Source organism: Microtus ochrogaster, chromosome 2 (assembly GCF_000317375.1).
Source record: "Microtus ochrogaster isolate Prairie Vole_2 chromosome 2, MicOch1.0, whole genome shotgun sequence".
Taxonomy (NCBI): domain Eukaryota; kingdom Metazoa; phylum Chordata; class Mammalia; order Rodentia; family Cricetidae; genus Microtus; species Microtus ochrogaster.
In genome coordinates, this window is record NC_022010.1 from 40,952,264 (window position 1) to 40,973,475 (window position 21,212).

The window sequence follows — 21,212 nt, forward strand, 5'->3', positions numbered from 1 at the left end:
TGCATGCCTTTAGTTCCAGCACTCAGAGGCAGAGGTAGGCAGATCTGTGTGAGTTCCAATTCAACCTGGCTACATAGTGAAACACTGCATCTGAGTGCGTGTGCATGTGTGTCTGAATTCTCCAGAGAAAAAGAACACACACACACTCTCACACTCTCACACACACTTACAAAGCTGTGGTTCAACTAGTCTAACAATGACCGTCTCTTGGCAGAAAATTCAAGAATCCAAGGACCGCCCACCTCCATCCAGGTTTAGTAAATTGAGCATCCAAACTGCCTAGGCTCCCCCAAAGCCAGTATGTGCAGTAGGATCAAAAACCCATTGCCATTGTTCTTGAGTTCTCAGTAGTCCTCATTGTCTGCTATGTAAGTCCGGTTTTATCCCATGCTTTTTCACACCCAGGCCAGCTGGTCTTGGTGAGTTCCCGAAAGATCATCCCCATTGTCTCAGTGTGTGGGTGTACCCCTCGCGGTCCTGAGTTCCTTGCTCGTGCTCCCCCTCCTTCTGTTCCTGATTTGGACCTTGAGATTTCTGTCCGGTGCTCCAATGTGGGTCTCTGTCTCATTTCATCGCCTTATGAAGGGAACCCTGATTGCTCTTCAAGCAGATGAGGGAGAGGGACTTGATCGGGGGAGGGGGAGGGAAATGGGAGGCGGTGGCGGGGAGGAGGCAGAAATCCTTAATAAATAAATAAATTAAAAAAATATTGATGTCTTGAAGCACTTCTAAAGTAATAGAACATCTGAAGATGCTATCTTAATGGGGCTGAGAGCCACTTCACTGTCTAAAGGAGGAAACCATCCCAACATTATATAAACTTGAGACTCTGAAAATGTACATTTGATAAACACTGGTAATACTGCCAAATGCTGTCTTCATGCTTTTAGCTTGTGATAAAGAATATTTGTTAATAAGTAATACATACATAGGCAGTTACTTTTTCTTCTAATCCCCAAGTTATATTATTTTCAAAATACTGTTTTACTTACATATTTATTTATTATTCATTCATTCATTTATGTTTTGTGGATGTGTGCATGTGTGAGCATACTGCTATACTGTGTGTGTGTGTGTATGTGTCTGTCTGTCTGTCTGTCTGTCTGTCTAGTTGTCAATTCTTTCCTTCTATTGTTTGGGTCCAAAGGATCAAATTCAAGTCTTCAAGCTTGGAGGCAAGCATCTTTATGTATTGACACATCCCACCACCCTAAAATCATTATTCTCAAGGTTATCAATTTATGTACTTTGAAACCAAAGTTTCTGTTTAGTTGCATCATTTATACTACCTACTTGTAATATACTTCTACATAGCTAATAAAAACGAAACCTTCAAAAACAAAAAAAAAAAAAGAAAATTCAAGAATCCAATAGTTTAGTCCACAAGGCTGGATATCTCAGCTGGCCTTAAGTGTTCATCAGAATCCCAAAGAATTAGGTTCCAATACCCGTGAAGGAATGAATATGCCAACAAGAATGAGAGCAAGCAGGCAAAGAGCAAAAGCCTCCTTCCATGTCCCTTATATAGCTGCCACCAGAAGGTGTGGCCCAGATTTAGACTGGGTCTTCCTATTTCAAATTATTCAATCAAGAAAAATCCTACACAGTTATGCCTAGTTGCTTGGGCCTTAAGTTAATTAATTCCAGATGTAATTGACAACCAAGAATAGCTACCACATGTATATTTATGTCTGTGTGTAGTTCGCTTTTCTACATTAAACTTTCTCCAGCTGTTACAGTTAGAATTCCAGTGTGAAAGGAAAAAGTTGGGGCTGGAACAATTGCTCAGTGGTTAGGAGCACTAGGTGCTTTTCCAGAGAACCAGAGTTTGGTTCCCAGCACCTACATGAGGTGGCTCACAACCACCTGTAACTGCTGTTCTAGGGAACTCTAAGCCCTCTCTTCTGGCCTCCATAGGTACTAGCATTCACAAGGCAGACATAGAGTCACAGACATATAGATAAATAATTTTAAAGGAAAAAGTAAACTGCATAAAAATGTTACTTTACATATACCCTAAGGTGTTAGCAGCAATTGTTTTTGGTTTGTTTTAGGTTGCATGTTACTTTTATTTCCTATTCCAGGGTTTTCTGTAATGAACCTAAATTCTGGTTTAGTGAAGTTCATCTTTCAGCTCTGTTGTGGAATGAATAAGGTTCTTGCAAAAGTACTCTTCATTGCCTTCTACATCCCAGTCAAATTATGTGGAACCAGTTATGATTTTGATACATATATTGTTTTATACACATCTATTGTTGGACAGTGGATGACCTAATCTACAGCCTAGATGTTTGTACTTCAGATAACAAGATATTTTCATAAAAAAGCTTTTTGAGAAATTGAAAGTTTTGTAGCGAATAGATTGAAATAGAAAATTTGTATATTAGAGCATAATTATTCATGTTTTTGCAAAATGTGGAATTTAGCAATCTTTGGCTTTCTAGGCTAATTCTCTATGCACTGAAGGATTACTGTTGTGTTGTCTGTATTATTGTTTGCAACTTGAAGAAGGGGGTTTGCACTTAATATTCAGTATCCTCATCATGATAAACCACAATCTCAAAGGCTGTATCAAAACTAGAGTGTTGTGTTTAGTTTTTTTCTCTTGGTGTTTATCAGAATATATGGATCATAGCACACATTTTGGGATCAAACTAATTACTCTCTGTGTGAAATGTATTAATGACTTCTTTATTAAATACTGGTCCATAGTAAGACTTTATTTTTTGGGAGGTCTTACCCTTCCTTCAAAGAGGATTCTTAGATTCATGTAAACTTCTAATGTTTTCATGTATTTCTCTACTGGACTTAAATAGAATTAATCTCTTTAGAACCACAGATTGTAAGCTGCTTTCCTACTACTTGGAAAGAAACCCCAAACTCTGCTTTAGTCTCTTTGGTAAAGTATTGGATCCCTAAGAATTCCACATGATTCTCAGCTCTTTGGAGTATGTGTCTTAGGTAAAGGAATCAAAGAGATAATATGGGCATCTTTCTTTTTGAGCCAGATTTGCAGTGGGCCTCAGGGTTGTGGTTTGCTGTGCCATGTCCAGTAAATTACATTTAATTCCTGCTTTGAAGTACACACATAAATAAGATTTTTGTCCACATCTGAAAAATAATCATGAGTGGGCCTGGAATTTATGATGTCTTCAAACAGAACTAAAAATTGATTCACTCAATTATCATCAGATAACGCCTTTGCTCACATACCCTTTTAAGTGTACATATATTGTAACATATACTAATAGCATATCATAGGTTAGGCTTCAGAATCTACTTCTTAAACTTGAGGGTGTTAAGAGTTACTTAAGGAGTTTTTAACTAGCATTTCATGGGGCTAAACAGATTACTCAGTGGTTACAAACATGTGTTACTCCTCCAAAGGACCTGAGTTACTTCAAGCACCCCGAACAGGCAGTTTCCAAACACCTGTAACTGCAGCTCCAAGGGATCTGGTGATCTGATGCCCTCTTCTGGCCTTCCTGGTCACTTGAATACATGTAGCTTATACACATACACATAAACTAAATTTAAAAAAAAACAACAAAGAATTTATATTAAACACCAGGCGGTTCTAAGGTTAATTGCTATGAGGGAAAAAAAAACATGGAAAAAATTATAGATTAAGAAATGCATCAAGCAGTATTCACGAGCCAGAGTAGCATTTGTACAGTGGTTTATAATAAAAAAAATTACTGGTGTTTTTTGCATATTTAAACACATAACCTTATAATCTTAATGATAATGATATACTAAACAGGTGGTGCTGATTGCTTCTTAACAGTTCTTTTATCATAAAAGCTCCAGTGGCCGTGTATGTATTTTTCTGATCAATCTATTCTAGACTCAGTAATCAAAACATTAGAAATCAATACACTAAATAGAATAATTATGCTATATTATAAACATTTTTCCTAACATTAGATGCTCAGAATTCAGCATAATGGTATCCTAAACAATTTTTAAAAACCAGTGCTAAATAATGTAAGATCCTTTACGATGTCAGAATTTGTGAGTAACAGATACCCTTTTAATGAAATTACTTTAACAATCAGAGCTGTTATCAGAAAGAAACCTTGTATTTTAAAATTCAGTTCTATTTATAATTTATGTAAGCAGTGAAGATGCCATTGGATTTTACTCCACACTGATTGAAACTTAGTAACCCGGCCTTTCTCCACCCCATGCGCTAAATCAGTCAGCCCCAAAGGGTCTTGGTAGCCCAGTGTTTATAACATCCTTCTTTACCTGCTAATCGACCTCACTTCCTGGATTTCAGTCCGTCTAGTTATCAGCTAACAAAAGAACAGCTTTTGGTTCCTGCAGACGCTGGTGAAAAAATAATCACGAGAAAGAAATCCACCTTATGTCGTCTTTTTCTGTCTGCAAAAATAAACTCAGCCATCATACAGCTAACAGGTACAGAAGGAAGATACAAGCTCGTTCATAGGAAGGAAACTACAGAGAAAATGAGCATCATTTCTCAAGGTTTTTATTTTCTCTGATCTACAAGTGATGCTGCTGTAATTCTAGCTGCAGTTTTTACCGATCATTCACCACTCAGCAGCTGGTGGAGAAGTAAGACTGCTTGGCAACCACCTGCAGGGCTGCAGAGATGAATTACATTTTCGGAAACAACACACTTCTGTACTCTCGCGCCAGTCGAGGAGGGAATGCTAGCTCTAGCCATGGCTCAGTAGGCCCAAAGCAGAAACACTGGGCAAAAAAGGGCTCGTCAGATGAACTGCAAGCTGAGCCAGAACCTTCACGCTGGCAGCAGATAGTTGCATTTTTCACTCGAAGACACAGCTTTATTGACTGCATCTCGGTAGCCACCAGCTCCACCCAGGTAACATGCCACTTGTTGAAATTATTTTTAATATATTTATGTTCATATTTGCTTTACCACAATGTCTTCATGCAGATTTATTATTAAAATTGAGTCTTCTGTGCTGTTATCTTGGCACTGAAATTTTATGTTTTTAGTCCGTCTCTGCAGGTCTTTAGCACAGAAGGGGAAATGAAAAACATTTTCTCTTATGTTATGTAATACTAAACAAAACAGTCTCAGATTCTGCTAAATGATTTCTCTAAAAATGTAAAGTCATTAACACACGAGTTAAAATATAAGTTAATAATGCTCATCTTATTTTTAGATGATGTTAAATGCTGTAGAGAATGATGTTTGAGCAAAAGAAAACAACCTATTTGTTTAGTTTTGCATGTTAGTAGAAAACCTTAGGGAGAAATTATAGTAAAGAAACAAAAGATAGCTTAAATATTTTAAATTTTTGAGAATGGATTAAATGTAATACAATTAGCTGATATTATATTTATTTATCTTAAAGATATATTAAATTGATTTAGTCAAGGGATTAATGAGTCCTTCCATTTTACAAATATATATTGTCTAAGGCTAATCTAGAATTAGTAAATGTGTGCAATTGCATAGTCATGGAATATTTTTAGCATATTCAAATTATAAAGAAGCTAGCAAACAGGAAAAGTCCCAATTTTTAAAAAATGTCTCATAAAATTACTTCTTTAAGAGGAAAGGAATATTAGATATAGAAGGAGAAAATAAAAGCAGTTGAATCAAATGCTAGTGATTTGGTATAAAAGATAATGAAAGGAAATGTTAATATTTTAAATACATTGTAGCAGATAGCTATTCAACTAGTGAAAATAAAAGGGTAAAAAATAGTCTAATTTAAAAACAAATTGAGAGTGATTTTTCCTTTGAAACCAGTAATTCTTAATATGCTTACAGATGCATATACTTTTGGTTCTTTGAAAAATAAATTCCTTTAAAGATTATTTCCTTCATCACTAGAGGCAGCACAGTAAATATAAATATAACTGCCAGGCTGATTTATTTGTTTTGGTTGCTAGAGTTTTCTCATAATGGTTTTTGGTTGTAAAATGTCAACTTTAAAAGTCAGAAAAATCTACCTATTTCTTACATGATTAAGATGAAATTCAAGAGTAGGAAGCATCATCATTTTACATGTAGGCACTGAGGTTACTTCCAGCAAAACTTACTGAAAGGCAATGATTGACTCTGAAATTACATACTCACTGCTCTAAGAATTTTTTATCTTAATTCTGATTATGATGGGTGAAAAGATTAAAAGTTAGTGTTGCCTGTTTTTATAGATTAAATAATATAAAATAATGTTTTCATCAATAAAAATACCCGATGATTTATGTAAATAAACTACTGTGCTTATGTATATACACATGTTTATATCTGATGTTCATCTTAGAACATACAAATGAAAAGACCACTAGTTTGCACATAAAACCACTGAAAGCATACAATTGGAAAACAGTAACCTAGACATTAAAATGGTTGTAGCCCTGTTATACCACTGAATATTACTCCCCCCACACCCCCAGTTGGTTCCTGTCGTGTTTATATGCTGAAAAATGAGTCCGTTTCTCTTGCAAATCTCTTAACTGGTAGTTCTCTTGTCCTTTGAGTTTTGTCTTTGTAGGTATAAAAATTTCCTTGGTCAGGGTTTTTTTTTTCTTTCTGATGAGTTGCGTAATTGATATGTTCAAGTCTGTAGTTATAACTTATTGTAGTTTGTTTTATAAAATAAAATATAGTGGAACTGAAAAAGAGCTTGAGACCTGATTGCATCTTAGTTGATGCTGGAGTCCATTTTTATAATGACTCAGGCCTGGCTTTGTAGCACCACAAGACTTAATGTTGTTGTCAGGGGCAAAGTAGATGAACGAAATGTCATAATTTGTAACTACTGTGAGTATGTTTTGTACTGTGATTGTACTCTGTTTTGATGTTGTCCGAAATAAACTTTTTAAAGATTTGCTAGGAAGCTAAACTTTTGTTGTAATTACCCTTAATTGGGTTATATTATACTTTAGCAAGTTGAAGAGTTGTTACTAAATTAAATTTTAATTATTTTCTCAGTCACTACTCTGATTCCCAAACATTCCTTGCTACAAATAAAAAGAAACTTTACTTACAAATTCATTTTAACTGCTTGCCTATTGGAAGTATTCACATTCAGAACTAAGATTATATGCCAGGTTTCCATGGAATATCTGGAACTTCTAGGAAGTCATTGTATTCTAAATGATAAGGAAACCAAATAGTTAGAAATATCTACAAGATACCAAATGCTTCTGTTGGTGCTCAGTAACTGTTTGTGGAATTAATGTCTGTTTCAGTTAGCTGGAATGGTATTTTTTAATGCTCCACGTTCTCCCCTTTCAGGTGTCTTTAGTTCTTCACAATGGTTCATTTCATCATCTTGCCTTTTCCTCTCTTGCTTCCTGTTATCCTCAGGCCATACAAGTCCTGTGTGTTCCTGATTTCCTTGCCCCTTTAACCCTCACCAATAGTAACAAAAGTGTTGTTTAAGTACTATCTCCATTCATTTGGTTTTTGCCTCAGAAATCTACATTGTAAGTTGGGAAAGGGAACTTTTTTTAATTAAGATATATTTGTCATGAATATATTGTTGCTTTACCTTACTATGATTTTTCTTTAGAGACTTCATATTATAGTCTTTGTTTTGAAATATATATGTATATACATATATACATATATATATATATAAATTTTATAAGCAGTACCAAATATTCCTTTTGGTTCCTCACATCATCATCCATCCTGTTCCTGTAAGTAGTTACCATGGAACCAAGAGGTGGAGCTGTTAGCTTGTGTTGTCATTACTGTTTTGTGGATGACTGTACCTCATCCCCCTTCTTTGATTCATGACCATAAAAACTGCTCATTGTAATCTTAACCCATTTATCTTTTTTTAAAGCTTCCATCAGTAAAATCAGGTATCATTGGGCAATATTTCCTTTTCCTCCCTTTTTGGGCATCTGCATCTCTCTTAATCACTATGATTGCTGAGTATTTGAGCTGTTGACTTATATGGTCTTTGTTCTGCAATTTGTGTAATCATTTCTTATTGACTTTCTTAGTGACTTTATATCCTTACATAATCTACCCAAAACCTTGACTTTTCTGTTTTTCTTATCTTTACCCACAGGTATGAAATACCTTGTGTTTTCACTTGAACAATCTACCGAAATGATTATGTTCAAGACTTTCCAGTACTACTCATTGTATCACTTGAATCACTGATGCAAGCATTTCACGTGACTACCACTTTCCTTTTCAGCTTACTCTGTGCAGTACCCCACTACAATGATTTTAATCCTCTTAAGACTCTAGGGACCAATGATTATTCTTTTGCCACTCATCCATCCCTTGTTGCCTTGCTCAAATTCTTTTATAATTTTAACTCTCTTCCCCTTTGTCCCTTTATTGGAAGCATCTATACTTTGTTAATTGCAGCTCTGCCTTCTCCACAAGAGCTCTGAAACTGCACTTTAAGCACACCTGTTTTCTAAGCTGATAACCTTCCTTTAGCCTGTTGCAGCAAGTGAACTATCTGTTCCTAAAGCTCACGCTTCACTTCTGTACTAGATTTCACTCCCCTTTCAAGATCTCATCAGACTCCATTTTCCACTCTCATTTCCACTTTTCTTGTTTATTAATTTCCATGAGACGAAATACCTCTCACTAACACAAACAGCTGAAAATGTCTGTGTGTGTATGTTTTCAAATCAAACTTGTTAGTTTTTACTCTTTATTTAACCTTCAGGACAAAATAATTTAGCACAGTTGATTACTTCTTTAAATTTTTTGGCTTTGACTCTTGGATGCTGATCTCATATTCATTCTCCTAGCTTCAATATTCTTTGGAGTGTTTTCCTTTTTCTTGTTGCTAAGTATTAGAATGTCTTAGGGCTTAGTCTTGAATTCTCGTGTGTGTGTGTGTGTGTGTGTGTGTGTGTGTGTGTGTGTGTGTGTGTTTTCAAGTAATCTTGTCCAGACCCAGTCCAGTCTTGTGCTGTTGCCATCAAGGTTTCTGTCTTTAGCTCAAAGCTAATTTCTGTATACTAGGTTTTATAACTACAGCTTTCTGTTTACTCAGTATTTCCACCTGAGTGAAGCATATGAAATACTAAAAATAGAATTCCTTCATTATTACTATTATTGAGTTTCTTTTTTCATTTAACTTCTTAAGGTTTTCATTTGTTTTCTTCTTTATTTTCTTGTTATTTTTGTTGTGGTCTTTGACAGAAAGAAAACATATGACCTGGCCCATGCTTCTGAGCATGTTTTACCACTGAGTTACATTTCAGCGTCAAGAGTTTTTACCTTATTACTTCCTATTCTTATATGTGCTGAGACTCAAAAGACAAAACCGTTGGGATTATCTTCTTTTCCTTTGCTCCACTTCCAAGAAAACAGCAAATCCTATTGGCTTTGGGTTTAAGATAGGCTTCTCCCTCTGCCTCAACCCTCCCACCTGTGTATGTGTGTGGGCATGTGCTTATGAGTGAGTGCAAGTGCTCATGCAGTTCAGAGTGTTTCCTTCACTAGACTCTCAGTTTCCTGCAGGTGGAATTTTCCATTTATGTTTATGCCAATCCTCTGCTTCTGTGACATTGTTGGCAGCATAGCAAATACAACAACACAAATATTGTTGAATGAGAGAAGAAAGACAGATCAACTTTTACTCAGAAAATTAAGTGCAGATTATTCTCTGTCTTATTTCTTTCTTAATCTCTCCACGAAACATTTGTGTATTGAGTTGGTGTTAAGCTTCTCCTCTGGCTGATATTTCTTATTTGTCCCACTGGGGAGGAAGTGAGCCCAGAAAAAAAACTTTGGTTTTCTCACAGTCAGGATGACTATGTAACTCTTAGGCTCTAGATGGAAAGAGGGTGCTATTAATAACTAAAGTGGGACAAGTACAAATACGTATTTCCTAGGCAAACAAAGGCATATGGTTATCTATTTATATCCATTTATCTTCTGACTTATAACTAGGCAACAGACTTCAGTGTTCCTACCAAGGCATCTTCATCTTGAGGTATTTTAGATCCAACCTTATATACATTTCTCATTAAGCCAGTCCCAATAGGAAGGGAGAATAGTTTTCATCTTCAAGAGATTGCTTATTAGTATTGTAGTACCTTTGCACTAAGCTAGAGCATATTCAAAGTAAGTATGCAGCCTTTTAAAACTACTTCAGAAATGCTGAGCATGATGAAGAGTAGGATAGTTTTCCAGAAGAAAGGGGTACAAATCATCTATCTAAATGGTTATAAACGCTACTTTGGTCATAAACATGTATTTAATTCCTCACTCAAAAGACTATGACTCACATTTGGAAATGTTCACCCTTTCACCAGAAGAATATTGAGGGACATATGTCATATTTCCATTTATCTTAATATTTTCATAGCACACATAACTGTATTTATTAAAAATGTGCTTAATATGTAAGAATCAGTTATTGGTACAGAAGAATACCTTAGAAAACACAGATACTGAACAAAAAGTATTTGTTTACAGTAGTTACAGAGTCTTTTACAAAGTACATTGTTGACCCTACAACGAAGCAGTGGTACTCCTTGGAATCTCCTCGGGTTAATTACAAGCTTAGATCCACAGGAGAATTATATATAGGTGTTTCTAATTTTGCTTTTTGTTGTCAAAGCCTAGGCACAAATAAGATGCTCTTTAATAGGTTGGTACACATCAGACAACAGAATAGTATTTAGCAATAAAAAGATTAAGCCATAAACATATGGAAGAATAGTAAATGATTATTACTAAAAGAAAACAAAGCAGTCTGACAAGATTTTATACATATTATCCCAGCCTTGTGACATTTGGGGAAAATCAAGTTCCCCAGGTTTTGAGAAGAGAGAAGAATCAGTAAGTGAAACTATTGTATGTGATTCTACAGTGATGAATGATGTCGTCATACACCTGGAAACCCATAGACTATCCAACAGCAGGAGTGAACCAGCATACACTGGACTATGATAATGCTGGGTATAGGTTCATCTGTTGTAACAAATATACCACTCTGGTGCAGGGTGTTGATAGTGGGCAGGCTGTACACATGTGTGGGCTGAGGGTATGCAAGAACTTGCTGTACTCGACATTCAATTTTCTGTGAACCTAAATCTGGTCTGAAAATTAAATTCTATTAAAAAAATATAAAGTTGCTGTCTTAAATTTAGATTGGCTTATTTTGCAGAACTAAATGAGAAATATTTTATGTAAGTTTTCATCTGTGCAGCTTCTATATAATGTCTTGATGTAGTTGGCCCTTCTATCAAGGACAAATAGGCCAAAAGAAACACATTTTATTTTAATATATTCAAGTAAGTTTTAAAGATGACTTTTACAGTAAATCACTGAAAAAGGATAGAGCCACATATCTATGGTACTTTCAGATTTATTGGGCTAGCATTTTGCCTTTTTCTTTCCTAAGAATTATACTGCATGTTTCTTATCACAGTTAAATGTCATCTGCTGAGCCGTAAGCTTCATAAGGGCTGGTACTGTAAGGTGCACAGTTTCTTTCATGTTCCTTCAGAGTAACACATTGAATGTATGGATAATTATTTATTGAATAAGTAAATGTTATGTAGGTAATTGCTTATTTTCGTTTAATCATGATGACTGAAAGGAAGCTTGGAGCTTCTAAATATGACTTGGTCATTATTATTTTTACAAACTTTATATACAACTATGGCTTAAAATTTTGCACATCTACACCATAGGTTTTGTAAGATAAAGTGTATATTTCAGAAGTCATTAGAAATATTCTGATAGAAAAAAAAATAATGTGGGGAGGACCAGCAGTAAAGAGCACTGGCTAGCCAGTAGTGGTGGCACACACCTTTAATCCCAGCACTCAGGAAGCAGAAGCAGGTGGGTTTCTGAGTTTGGTGACAGCCTGCTCTATATAATGAGTTTCAGGACAGCGAGAGCTATACAGTTTCCTTGTCTCAAAAGACAAAAGCAATGGTACCAGGCACAGTTTGGTACACAAACATCCATGAAGGCGCAAAACACTCGCACACATAAAATTAAATGAAATTCTTTTGAAAAAAGGGAAAAGTTTGTGAGAAGTTATACTCTACACATGTGAAGAACTGAAGAGTTGTATCATTGAAACATGTTTTTAAAAATATCTTTTACTAATATTATCAATCCCTAACAATGTTATTATATAATCTTAGAATTTTGATAAAAGTAAAAATAATGGTTCAGACATGTGGAAAACAGTAATTATAATTATTACCTTGTTTAAGAAACTTTTATGAAAACCTACTGACACAATCATTTTACTGTTACATAGTAATTCATGAGCAGAAACACTGGTCTGATTTTATGCAAGTATAGTTTAATTGGCCATGATATCTGACAGCATGGTTTTTTTTTTATGTGAATATGTGCGTGCACATACCATATGTGTTCAGGTCACCGTAGAGGCCTGAAGAGGCTGTTGGATAAAATGGAGCTGGAGTTACTTTGCATTGTAAGTGGCCTGATAAGGGTACTGGGAACTGACCTCCAGGCCTAGAAGGAACAGCAAGTGTTTTTCACTGCCGAACCGACTCTCCAACCATAGGAGTATAATTTTAAAAGGAGTCTTAACACAGCTGCTGTCTGTGTATATTTAGAAGGCACTGTACCATACACAGCTTTAACAGTGTATCTTCAGAAGTTAAGAGCACTGCCTGTTCTTTAAAAGGACCCAGATTCAATTCCCAGCATCCAAGAGGCAGCCCACAGCCATCTAACTCCAATTCCAAGGGGATCCAGCTTCTTGGGCTGGACTTTTGGCTTCTTGGGCATAAGACTTGCAAGTGGTATACAAACAAATGTGGAGGCAAGACAACTATAAATAAAAATAATTTCTCAAAAATTTATAAAACCCCAAGTTGTATCTCTTTCTGAACAGATACGGCGTGGCTTGTTTTGGTGGGGGGTATTAGTGTTTGTGAGATTTCCTTCATTAGCTTAGCCATCTATCTTTGAGAAACAATGATTATTACAGAGGACAAGTTTTTTAAAATGTTTTTCAGAAAATAAAGATTATAATCTGGAATTTAAATTAAAATGAATCCATCTTGAGATTTGTATATTTGAATTATTCTTTGTAAAACCATCTACTATAATAAAAGGTTGTAAATTTGAAATTGGTTCTAGAGTTTTTTTGGAAAACAGATATGACACATATCAAGGAATGCTCTATCACCTTCACTGTTCGCTAGTGATTATGGTCAAGTGATTACAAATTCCTTAGGCTATTTAAAGAGACAGCATCCTATGCTGGTTAAGTATGTCTTTGGAGAATAATGGCCTGAGTTTATATCTGTATTCTGCCCTTTACTTGGCATAGCACATTGGGAAAATTACCTAATTCTGAGTTTGTTTTCATATTTTTAGAAAATAAAAATTGGAATATTATCTAAATCAAGATTCAGTAAAAATTATACAAAACAGTACCCACAAAAGCCTTTCCAGGTTCTCCAGGCCTGGAGGTCAGTCCCCAGCTTCAGTAGCTTCATGGTCATCTTCACTCATCACAACAAACATGGTGGCTACCACCATTGTTAGCAGTTCCACAAAATATTGTGGTGTTGTAAGAAAGGAATCTGAAGATCAACCTAATTACAGAATGGAAAAGAGTTATATCTTAATTTTTTAAAAGTAATGAAAATAGATATGTCTTAGGTAGATGGTTTTTAACCTTAACAGGGTCCAACCAAGAGAAAAAGCAAAACCCACAATAATTATTCTGAGAGAGAATTGAACAAAAGATTAGTTGAACAAGTATTAGAGCTGGGCACTGTAGTACATGCCTTTAATTCCAGAACTCCTGAGGCAGAGACAGGATTTCTTTAGAGCTTATTTGGAGGTTTTAGCAGGGGAGCACAGCTGCTCGTATACTCTTGACCGAAGACCGGTCCTCCTCTATTAAGGGAGGGTCATTCTCTTTGACCTAGCGCTTCAGGAGGGACGCACATGGAGTGGTGAGGGAGGAAGGGGACACCCGCCTAGCCAGCCAGATCAACCGAATCAACCCTGGTGATCAATGGGGTGACAGATGTCGCAACCAGATCGCCCTCACATCCAGGATCTTTTTCATTTGAGGCCAGTCTAATGTACCTAGGGCATTACAGGCCAGCCAGGTGCCATAGTGAGATTGTCTCAAAAAAGGGGAGGGGGCAAAACAATAATGAAAGTTGTAGTAGAGAACTGAAAGGTCAAACTGGGACTATAATGGTAAAGCAGATAGTAACCACAAGAAACAGTATAGAATAAAGACTCAGCTTGAGATCAGGAGACTTTAGGAGTTCAGAGGAAAGACACCATGGGCTTTACAGTTCGAGCTCTCTCTGAGAAGATTAAGTTCAAAGTCCAGTGTGAAGAGGAAACAGTAAACTCTAAAGCCACATTTGTTCTCACATAGGCCAACATTAGGCAGTGAGCTGTTGTCAGAGGACAGTAGGGAATAGCCACTTGTTTGGGGGTTTGGGTTTTTTGATTGGGTTTGGTTTGGTTTTGCACTTTTACACTTGGAAACTTTTGTAAGGTTGGGCATTACGCCCCCCCCCCCGAAGTATGCAGAAAGAACCTTTAATCAGTTCCTGCTCTGTGTAAAGCATGAAAGGGAGCAAGAGAAGGAAGAGCAAGTATTCTTAATTCATTCCAGAATTGGTTTTGGTGGTTTAGTCATATGAATTTGTTCATCTGACACACAGCACAGCTTCCTGTGACTGTATGCTGTGGGATAATGCTTTTGTACACTATAAAAAAATATCACTCATATTGGTTTAATAAAACACTGATTGACTAAGAATTCTGGGAAAAGAAAAGGCAGAGATGCAGAGGGATCAAGATAAGAAGGCCTCACTAAGAAAAGGTACTAAGCAACATGGCTAAAGATAGATGAGAATTATGGGTTAATTTAAGTAGTAAGAGCTAGTTAGTAATAAACCTGACCTAATAGGCCAAACAGTTTATAAGTATGTTTCTTTGGAACTAAACGGCTGCAGGACCAGGGCAGACCGAAACTTCCATCTACAAATAGCGCTCAAACGTTTGACAAGAATTTCCACATAAAGCCTGAGAAAGCTTTAAAAAAAAGATTCTAGACAAAAAAGAACAGAGTCAAGCGCAGCTTCTTGGTAACGATCTTTTCTTCATGAGACTGTCCTAGAGACAAAAAGAGGTGTGACTCCTCTAAGCAAAGCTTCCTGACTCAGCCTTAGTGGCAAAAACCTTGCAGCTCTTTTAAGAGGCTCTGCCACCAAATTCTTAAATGGTGTTTATGAGCAGTCAGCAGCAGGCTTCTTGGTGATGGCAGGAACCTAGAAGTTCCACAGAGTTGTAGCAACAAACATGACTCCTGCCAGTATCTTCACCATGAAGCTAGACTCTCAAAAAGGTACAGAATGAGGTGGAGTCAGCTGCTAAAGCTACAGCTTTAATCCTAGCCATATCGCTTGACTCATGTGGTCAGAAAAAGATAGAGATATACAATAAAGACAGATTCAGACGAAATAAAACCTCTAAATGGTTTACATTGTATTTAGAAATATACAAATATACATAGGCTTTGGAGAGAAAAGAAAAAGGATGGAGAAAGTCCTTAAAAAAAGGAAATAGAGTAGTCAGATATGATGGCACATGCCTTTAATCCCAGAGGCAGAGGTAGGCAGATCTCTGTGAGCTCGAACACAGCCTAGTCATGACAGCCAAAGATACACAGAAAAACCCTGTCTCAAAGAATCAAAAATTTAAAAATAAAAGAAATAGACTTTTTAAAAAGCCACATAAAGAAGGGAAACATGGAGACTCTGTATGTTACTGTGCTGTCTTTGAATTGTTTGACTGCTGAGAAAAGAGCAACAGCTGCTAAAAGACATTTGATTATAAATGCTATTGGATTAATCCAACCTATATATTTTGAAAATGCCTTGACTTCAAAAATTAAATCAAAAGATATTTTACTTTAGAGAAGAGTTTTTTCTTTTGCTTCCACAGGAAATGGCTATAGATTCATTCTGGGTTAAGAAAAATAAGGTTTGATTAAGAAAGACCCCTGAAAAATCTCTGACAGGAGCAGAATGACCCACATGATCCAGTGTTTTAGAGCACCTCTGCTGCAGTGTCCTCTGAGCTCTACATCCAGAAGAGCTTCAGGACTACTGGCTAAGATGATTCAGACTCACAGACTACTCCAGTCAGGATTTGACCATAATCCTAAATTTTCTTTGGGTTCCATTATGATTATCAGCACCCAATCTTCCAGAAGTAGCCTAGAAAACTACGACCACATTTCCCCAAAGTTGGATTATGGATGTTTGTCTTTGTGTAGTGTATTGGTTGCAAGTTATTATGGATAATGGTCAGGAAAAAAGCTAAACAATATAATTACCAAAATATATGGTATCCTGGAAGAAAATGAGAGAAGTAAGATATTGGAGGTGATAGGATTGCTGATAGAGAGTGAATTTTGAAGGTCATGTTTAAGTAAAAACAGGAAAGAGTTCATGGAATTGAGGCTGTAGCTATCTAAGCAAGAGAATCCTTGGAAGAAAAATAAATAGAATTTGGAAAGGTATAGAGGAAGGATAGTGGGGGCCCGAGTCATTGGGGTTTTACAGAAGGGTGATTAGAACAGATGTAGTTACTAAGAAGTGTTAAGGGCCCATTTTAGCCTAATAGTTAATAAAGTTCATGGTGCCACATGTTTATTTAGCCTGTTCTAAAAAATATCAAAGACAAAGTCATGTTGCAATTGATAATTTCTTCCCTGTGTTAATTATGTAACCATATCTTTATATTCAGTCTTTAAGTCTCTGTTTTCTTTAAATTCCTAGTAACTGAGTCATCTATTTTTAAAGGTTGTTAGATGAATGCTATTATAAAATACCATCTTTTCATAGTGAAGAGATCAGAAACCTTAACTGAATTTATGAATTCTTGCAATTAAAATTAATAGATTCATGAGCTAACTTGTCTGTGTAAACTAACAATTTTGTATCCATGCTTCTACAATAGAATTAATTGCTACATCTATTTTCCATAACTATTTTAAGTTTTTAAAAATAATTTGTATTTTGATATCCCTCTGGTTTATTTAAAAATGTGTCTGGTTCTATATACATTTGTTTCTGAGTTACTGAATTTCATACATACATTACTGGTTGAAATACTGTTTCAGGTTTTTTAACTATACAGCTTTTATTAAATATGTTTGCAACGACAGTGGCAAAGGGCATATGAATCATAAGAAAAATATTAAACCATGAAAAACACCTTTTGTTCTGAAGTTATTGATCCTCTCTTGAATACAGCAATTCCCAAGTGGAGCTTTTAAAAATCTACTTTGCTATATTTTATCCTTCCATAAACATTCAAAAGGCTTGAATTTTTTTTCCTGGTTTCTTTCTTGCTTTCAAGTAGCAGCTTTGACATTTAATCAGAACCATACCTCATTATTTCATAGTAGATCTTTAAACAAAGGACCAAAGAACTTGGATTAAGAATTCTAACTATGCTGGGCCAAACTCAAGATCCTTATTCAACAACAGTGGGATAGGGTGATGGTTACTTTTGTTGTCTTAAGATACAGGTACCAAAGATTTGTTAATTCATTTATTTCATTTTCCTAAAAATGCAGAGGCCTTTTTTTAAAAAAAGCTCTTACTGGACATTTGTATTTAGTCTAAATTCATTTTACTGTGATTACATGAAGCATGTTAATACAAAATGTGATATTAGCATCTTGGTAGTGTAGTTTTATTTATCTTCTTGTCAGTTTTACATTTTGGAAATCATTTTTTGTTGTTGTTTTATCTCTTGTGGTGCCTTCCCAAACCCCCTGCCCCTGACAGTTTCTCATGGAACTTGGTCTGTAGACCATCAGGCTACTTCAGCCTCAGAGATCTACCTGCCTCTGTCTCCCAAGGGCTGGAATCAAAGGCATGGGCCACCACTGCCCAGCCTCTCTTGATTGTTTTACATTTTACGTCTTGACTTTTAGGAAACTGGATTCTAAACCCAGGGCTTTGTGCTTGCTAAACAATCATTCTACCACTGAGCCAGCCAATCCTTTCCAGTTCTGAAGTCTTAAATAATTAGCAAGAAAAATAGATATTTAGATAGCACTATAGCTTTTTTTATATATATATGTCTAAGTCTAATTATTATCTAGGAAATAATTTTTAGTTGCTATTGTGGGAATTGTTTTTCAAGAGAGAATTTCTCTATGGAGCCCTTGCTGCCCTGGAACTCGCACTGTAAACCAGACTACCTCGAACTCACAGACCTGTCTCTGCATCCCAAGTGCTGGGACTAAAGGAGTGCACCACCACATCTAGCTATGGAGATTATTCTTAATAGCCCTCACTTCCCATCAGTCCCTAAGGCACATGAACTCTATATTCCCAGTTTCTATCTGTCTACTCATGCCCATTTTTACTGATACTGCCATCAGGTTACACCACCAGTTACCTCTCAGCAACGCTATCCCAGCCTCCTAATTTGCCCTCTTGTCTCTTCCTTGACGGTTTGTATGTATATTATAGGAAGCACATTAGCTGTTGTAAATAAACAGAAAGGGATTTGATAAGTAGGCTCACACAATATGTATGTATTGCTGAATGTCTAAAAGTGAGGGGCAACAGTGTATTCATAAATGAGAATGTGCACATGCTTCAGATCACATAAAAATTACACACAAAAATATATTTTGAGTATAGGTTTCCTAAATTAAGACCTTAGTATAAAATATAAACCTATGTAGAAAATTAGTGAAATTTATTAAATCAGTTCAAAACATCTTTCAGGTAATTGCCATTATGGTGTTTGTTTTAAAAACACTTGAAAATGCATATAATCTGTCAAATTATAAAAATTTACAGTTTTCTGCAGTGTTCCTTTAGACAGTGTTAATCTTATAACCTCTGTTGTCATGGAAACAAGTCTCCAAAGGCAGCCTCAGAGGCTAATGATTCCGTGGTGTTGCTATGGATAGAAACAACTGAGACTGTTGCTAGTCATGTGACCAAGATTTTTCAAAATAATAACAGATCTCTGTCGAGCTGATCTTACCCATGGTACAATAGAGCAGGACAGGAGTGTTCTAATGCTTGTTTCCTACTTGATTTATATGGTTCTAGAAGATTTTTAAAGTTTAAAGTGCTATTCTCCATTCTTTCTTTTCTGGAATAACCCAAATGTAATGATTACTTTACATTGTCTCATTATTTAACCCGTACATGTATATGCATTTGACATTTTCCAATCTAGAATCCCAAGCACTTTATCACGTTCCAGCCGTCTTCATCCCCTCACTCCGCTTTGTAAGCTCCGGTATCTGTCACCTCACCAACTTTTATCTGATTATTGGATTTTTTTAGGGCTGTAGTTTTTGTTTCAAGTGAATGTATTATTTTGTTACTGTGTTTATCATTTGTGGCTTGGATATTTTATTTGCTGGTAGGTCATTTGTGGTTAACTATTTGCCTTCTGAAAAGGGAGGGCATATGTTGTTCTTCCACAGAATTCTTAACTCTGGATGTCTTATAGACAGCAAGATAGGTTAAGATGACATAGTGTGTTTTAGGGATTTTTTTGTTTTTCTTTAGAAACAATATTTAGATCCTTACCCAAAGAAGGTGGATTCTAGAACAGTCCCTGAAAAGAAGGGTACAGTGGGGTTTCAGTGCAACATAAAGGAATAAAAGTTGGTCATTAAGGGATTAGGAGCGACTGACCAGTAGATGTATTTTTTGTGCTTTGAAATTTGAGGTAATGCCTGAAGTGTTTAGGAAAACTGACTTTGTCGTCAAAGCTTTCACTAGACTGCCATACATGTTTGAAGGTGACATGTAAGTGACCACTACGTTGTGGACGACGCTATGCTTGTTCCCAGACCAGTATAAACATGTGGAGGCCTAAGCCTTCAGAGTCCACCCCTGGAATCTGCCCTCCAGAAGAGGGACTGTGGCCAGTGATGTAAGAGGAGTTTTCTCTGGAAGCTGCCCTTCTCACTATCATGTAGGAATTTTGAAAGCCAAAATACTAATTCTTTCTTTGTAGTGTGTAAAAGGGTGTTTTTAAAAACAAAAGCCCAACTCTCTGTGTATTTTTAATCAACTCTTTATTCAGTCACGCTCCGGTGCAAGTCACTCTCCAATTAGGATGGAAGGGTTTTTTTTTTATTTTAAAAAATAAAATTTTATTTTTTTATTTAAAAAAACATATCTTTTCTCATTTTACATGTCAAATCCATTTTTCACTCCCTCCCTTCCTGCTGCTGCCTCCACCTGTCCCCCTCCCATCTGTCATCCCTCCCCCCATCCACTCCTCATAGAGGTTAAAGTTTCCCATGGGAAGGCAACAAAGTCTAGCACATTGTTTGAGGCAGGACTCCTTACTATATTTAGGCTGAGCATGGTATTCTTCCAGAGAGAATGGATTCCAAAAATCCAGAAGAAGCAGAAGGGATAAATCCTGGTTGCACTACCAATTTTTTTGCTGTAGGGACTCATTTCCAAGACAAAGCAATAGTCATGACATCATGGAACCAATAAATGGATTATTTTTAATAAATGAAGACTGGTAATAAAGCTGTCCATTTAATCCAAGTATTGGTTATAAAGTAGAGCCACTCATACCTCAAATTTTTTTCTTTCTTTTGAGCTATAGCTTTACCTGATTTTATTTGAACTGTTCCTCTTACTCTAGTGGTTACTACTAGCATAGTAGTTCTTTGTTATTACTAGACTATTACCAAGAAATGAAAACCAAAAAAAAAAGCATATTCATTTATTATGTTTTGAGACATTTAAAAAATACTTTTTGGTGTTAAAAATAAATACTTTTTGGTGTTCTAACAACTCAAAACTAAAACACCAAAGAAACAAACACAAGGAAACCGTTAGAGATGGTGGATACATACACAGACTTCATCGTGATCATAAATTTCGTATGTGTCAGCTCATCAAATTGCTAACGTTAATATGTACTCTTGGGGCTGAAGAGATGGCTCCGTGCTTAAGAGCACTGGCTCCTCTTCGAGAGGATCCTGGTTCAGTTCCCAGAACCCACATGACAGCTCGCCCCATTTGTAACTTCAGTTCCAGGGGTCTGACACCCTCTGCTGTCCTTTTCAGGCAATGCATATGTGTGGTATGTAGGACAAATCCTAATTGGTCTTAATAGTAAAAACCCTGAGTCAGATAAAGGGGTAAATAATGAAAGATCAGAGAAGCAGTGCAGCCAGCCATTCATTCTTACCTCTACAAAATCCTCAGACTGAATGGGGTAT

At 36.2% G+C, this 21,212-nt stretch overlaps 1 protein-coding gene across 21 annotated transcripts in view; it reads left to right on the plus strand.

Moving 5' to 3' along the window:
- The window catches only part of Dlg1 (discs large MAGUK scaffold protein 1), a 188,950-nt gene that overhangs the window by 74,055 nt on the left and 93,683 nt on the right, over positions 1–21,212 (plus strand). For 2 of the 21 annotated variants that reach the window (XM_005344821.3, XM_026785496.1), the window contains exon 1: positions 4,252–4,852. The exons of 16 other annotated variants lie outside the window; for them this stretch is intronic. In XM_005344821.3, coding sequence (XP_005344878.1) covers positions 4,619–4,852 — 234 coding nt within the window. In that variant the 5' untranslated portion in view covers positions 4,252–4,618. Of the gene's footprint in view, positions 1–4,250; positions 4,853–21,212 lie in introns of those variants that run through there. 3 more of the 21 variants (XM_013351396.2, XM_005344822.3, XM_005344824.3) reach the window with 3 other exon arrangements.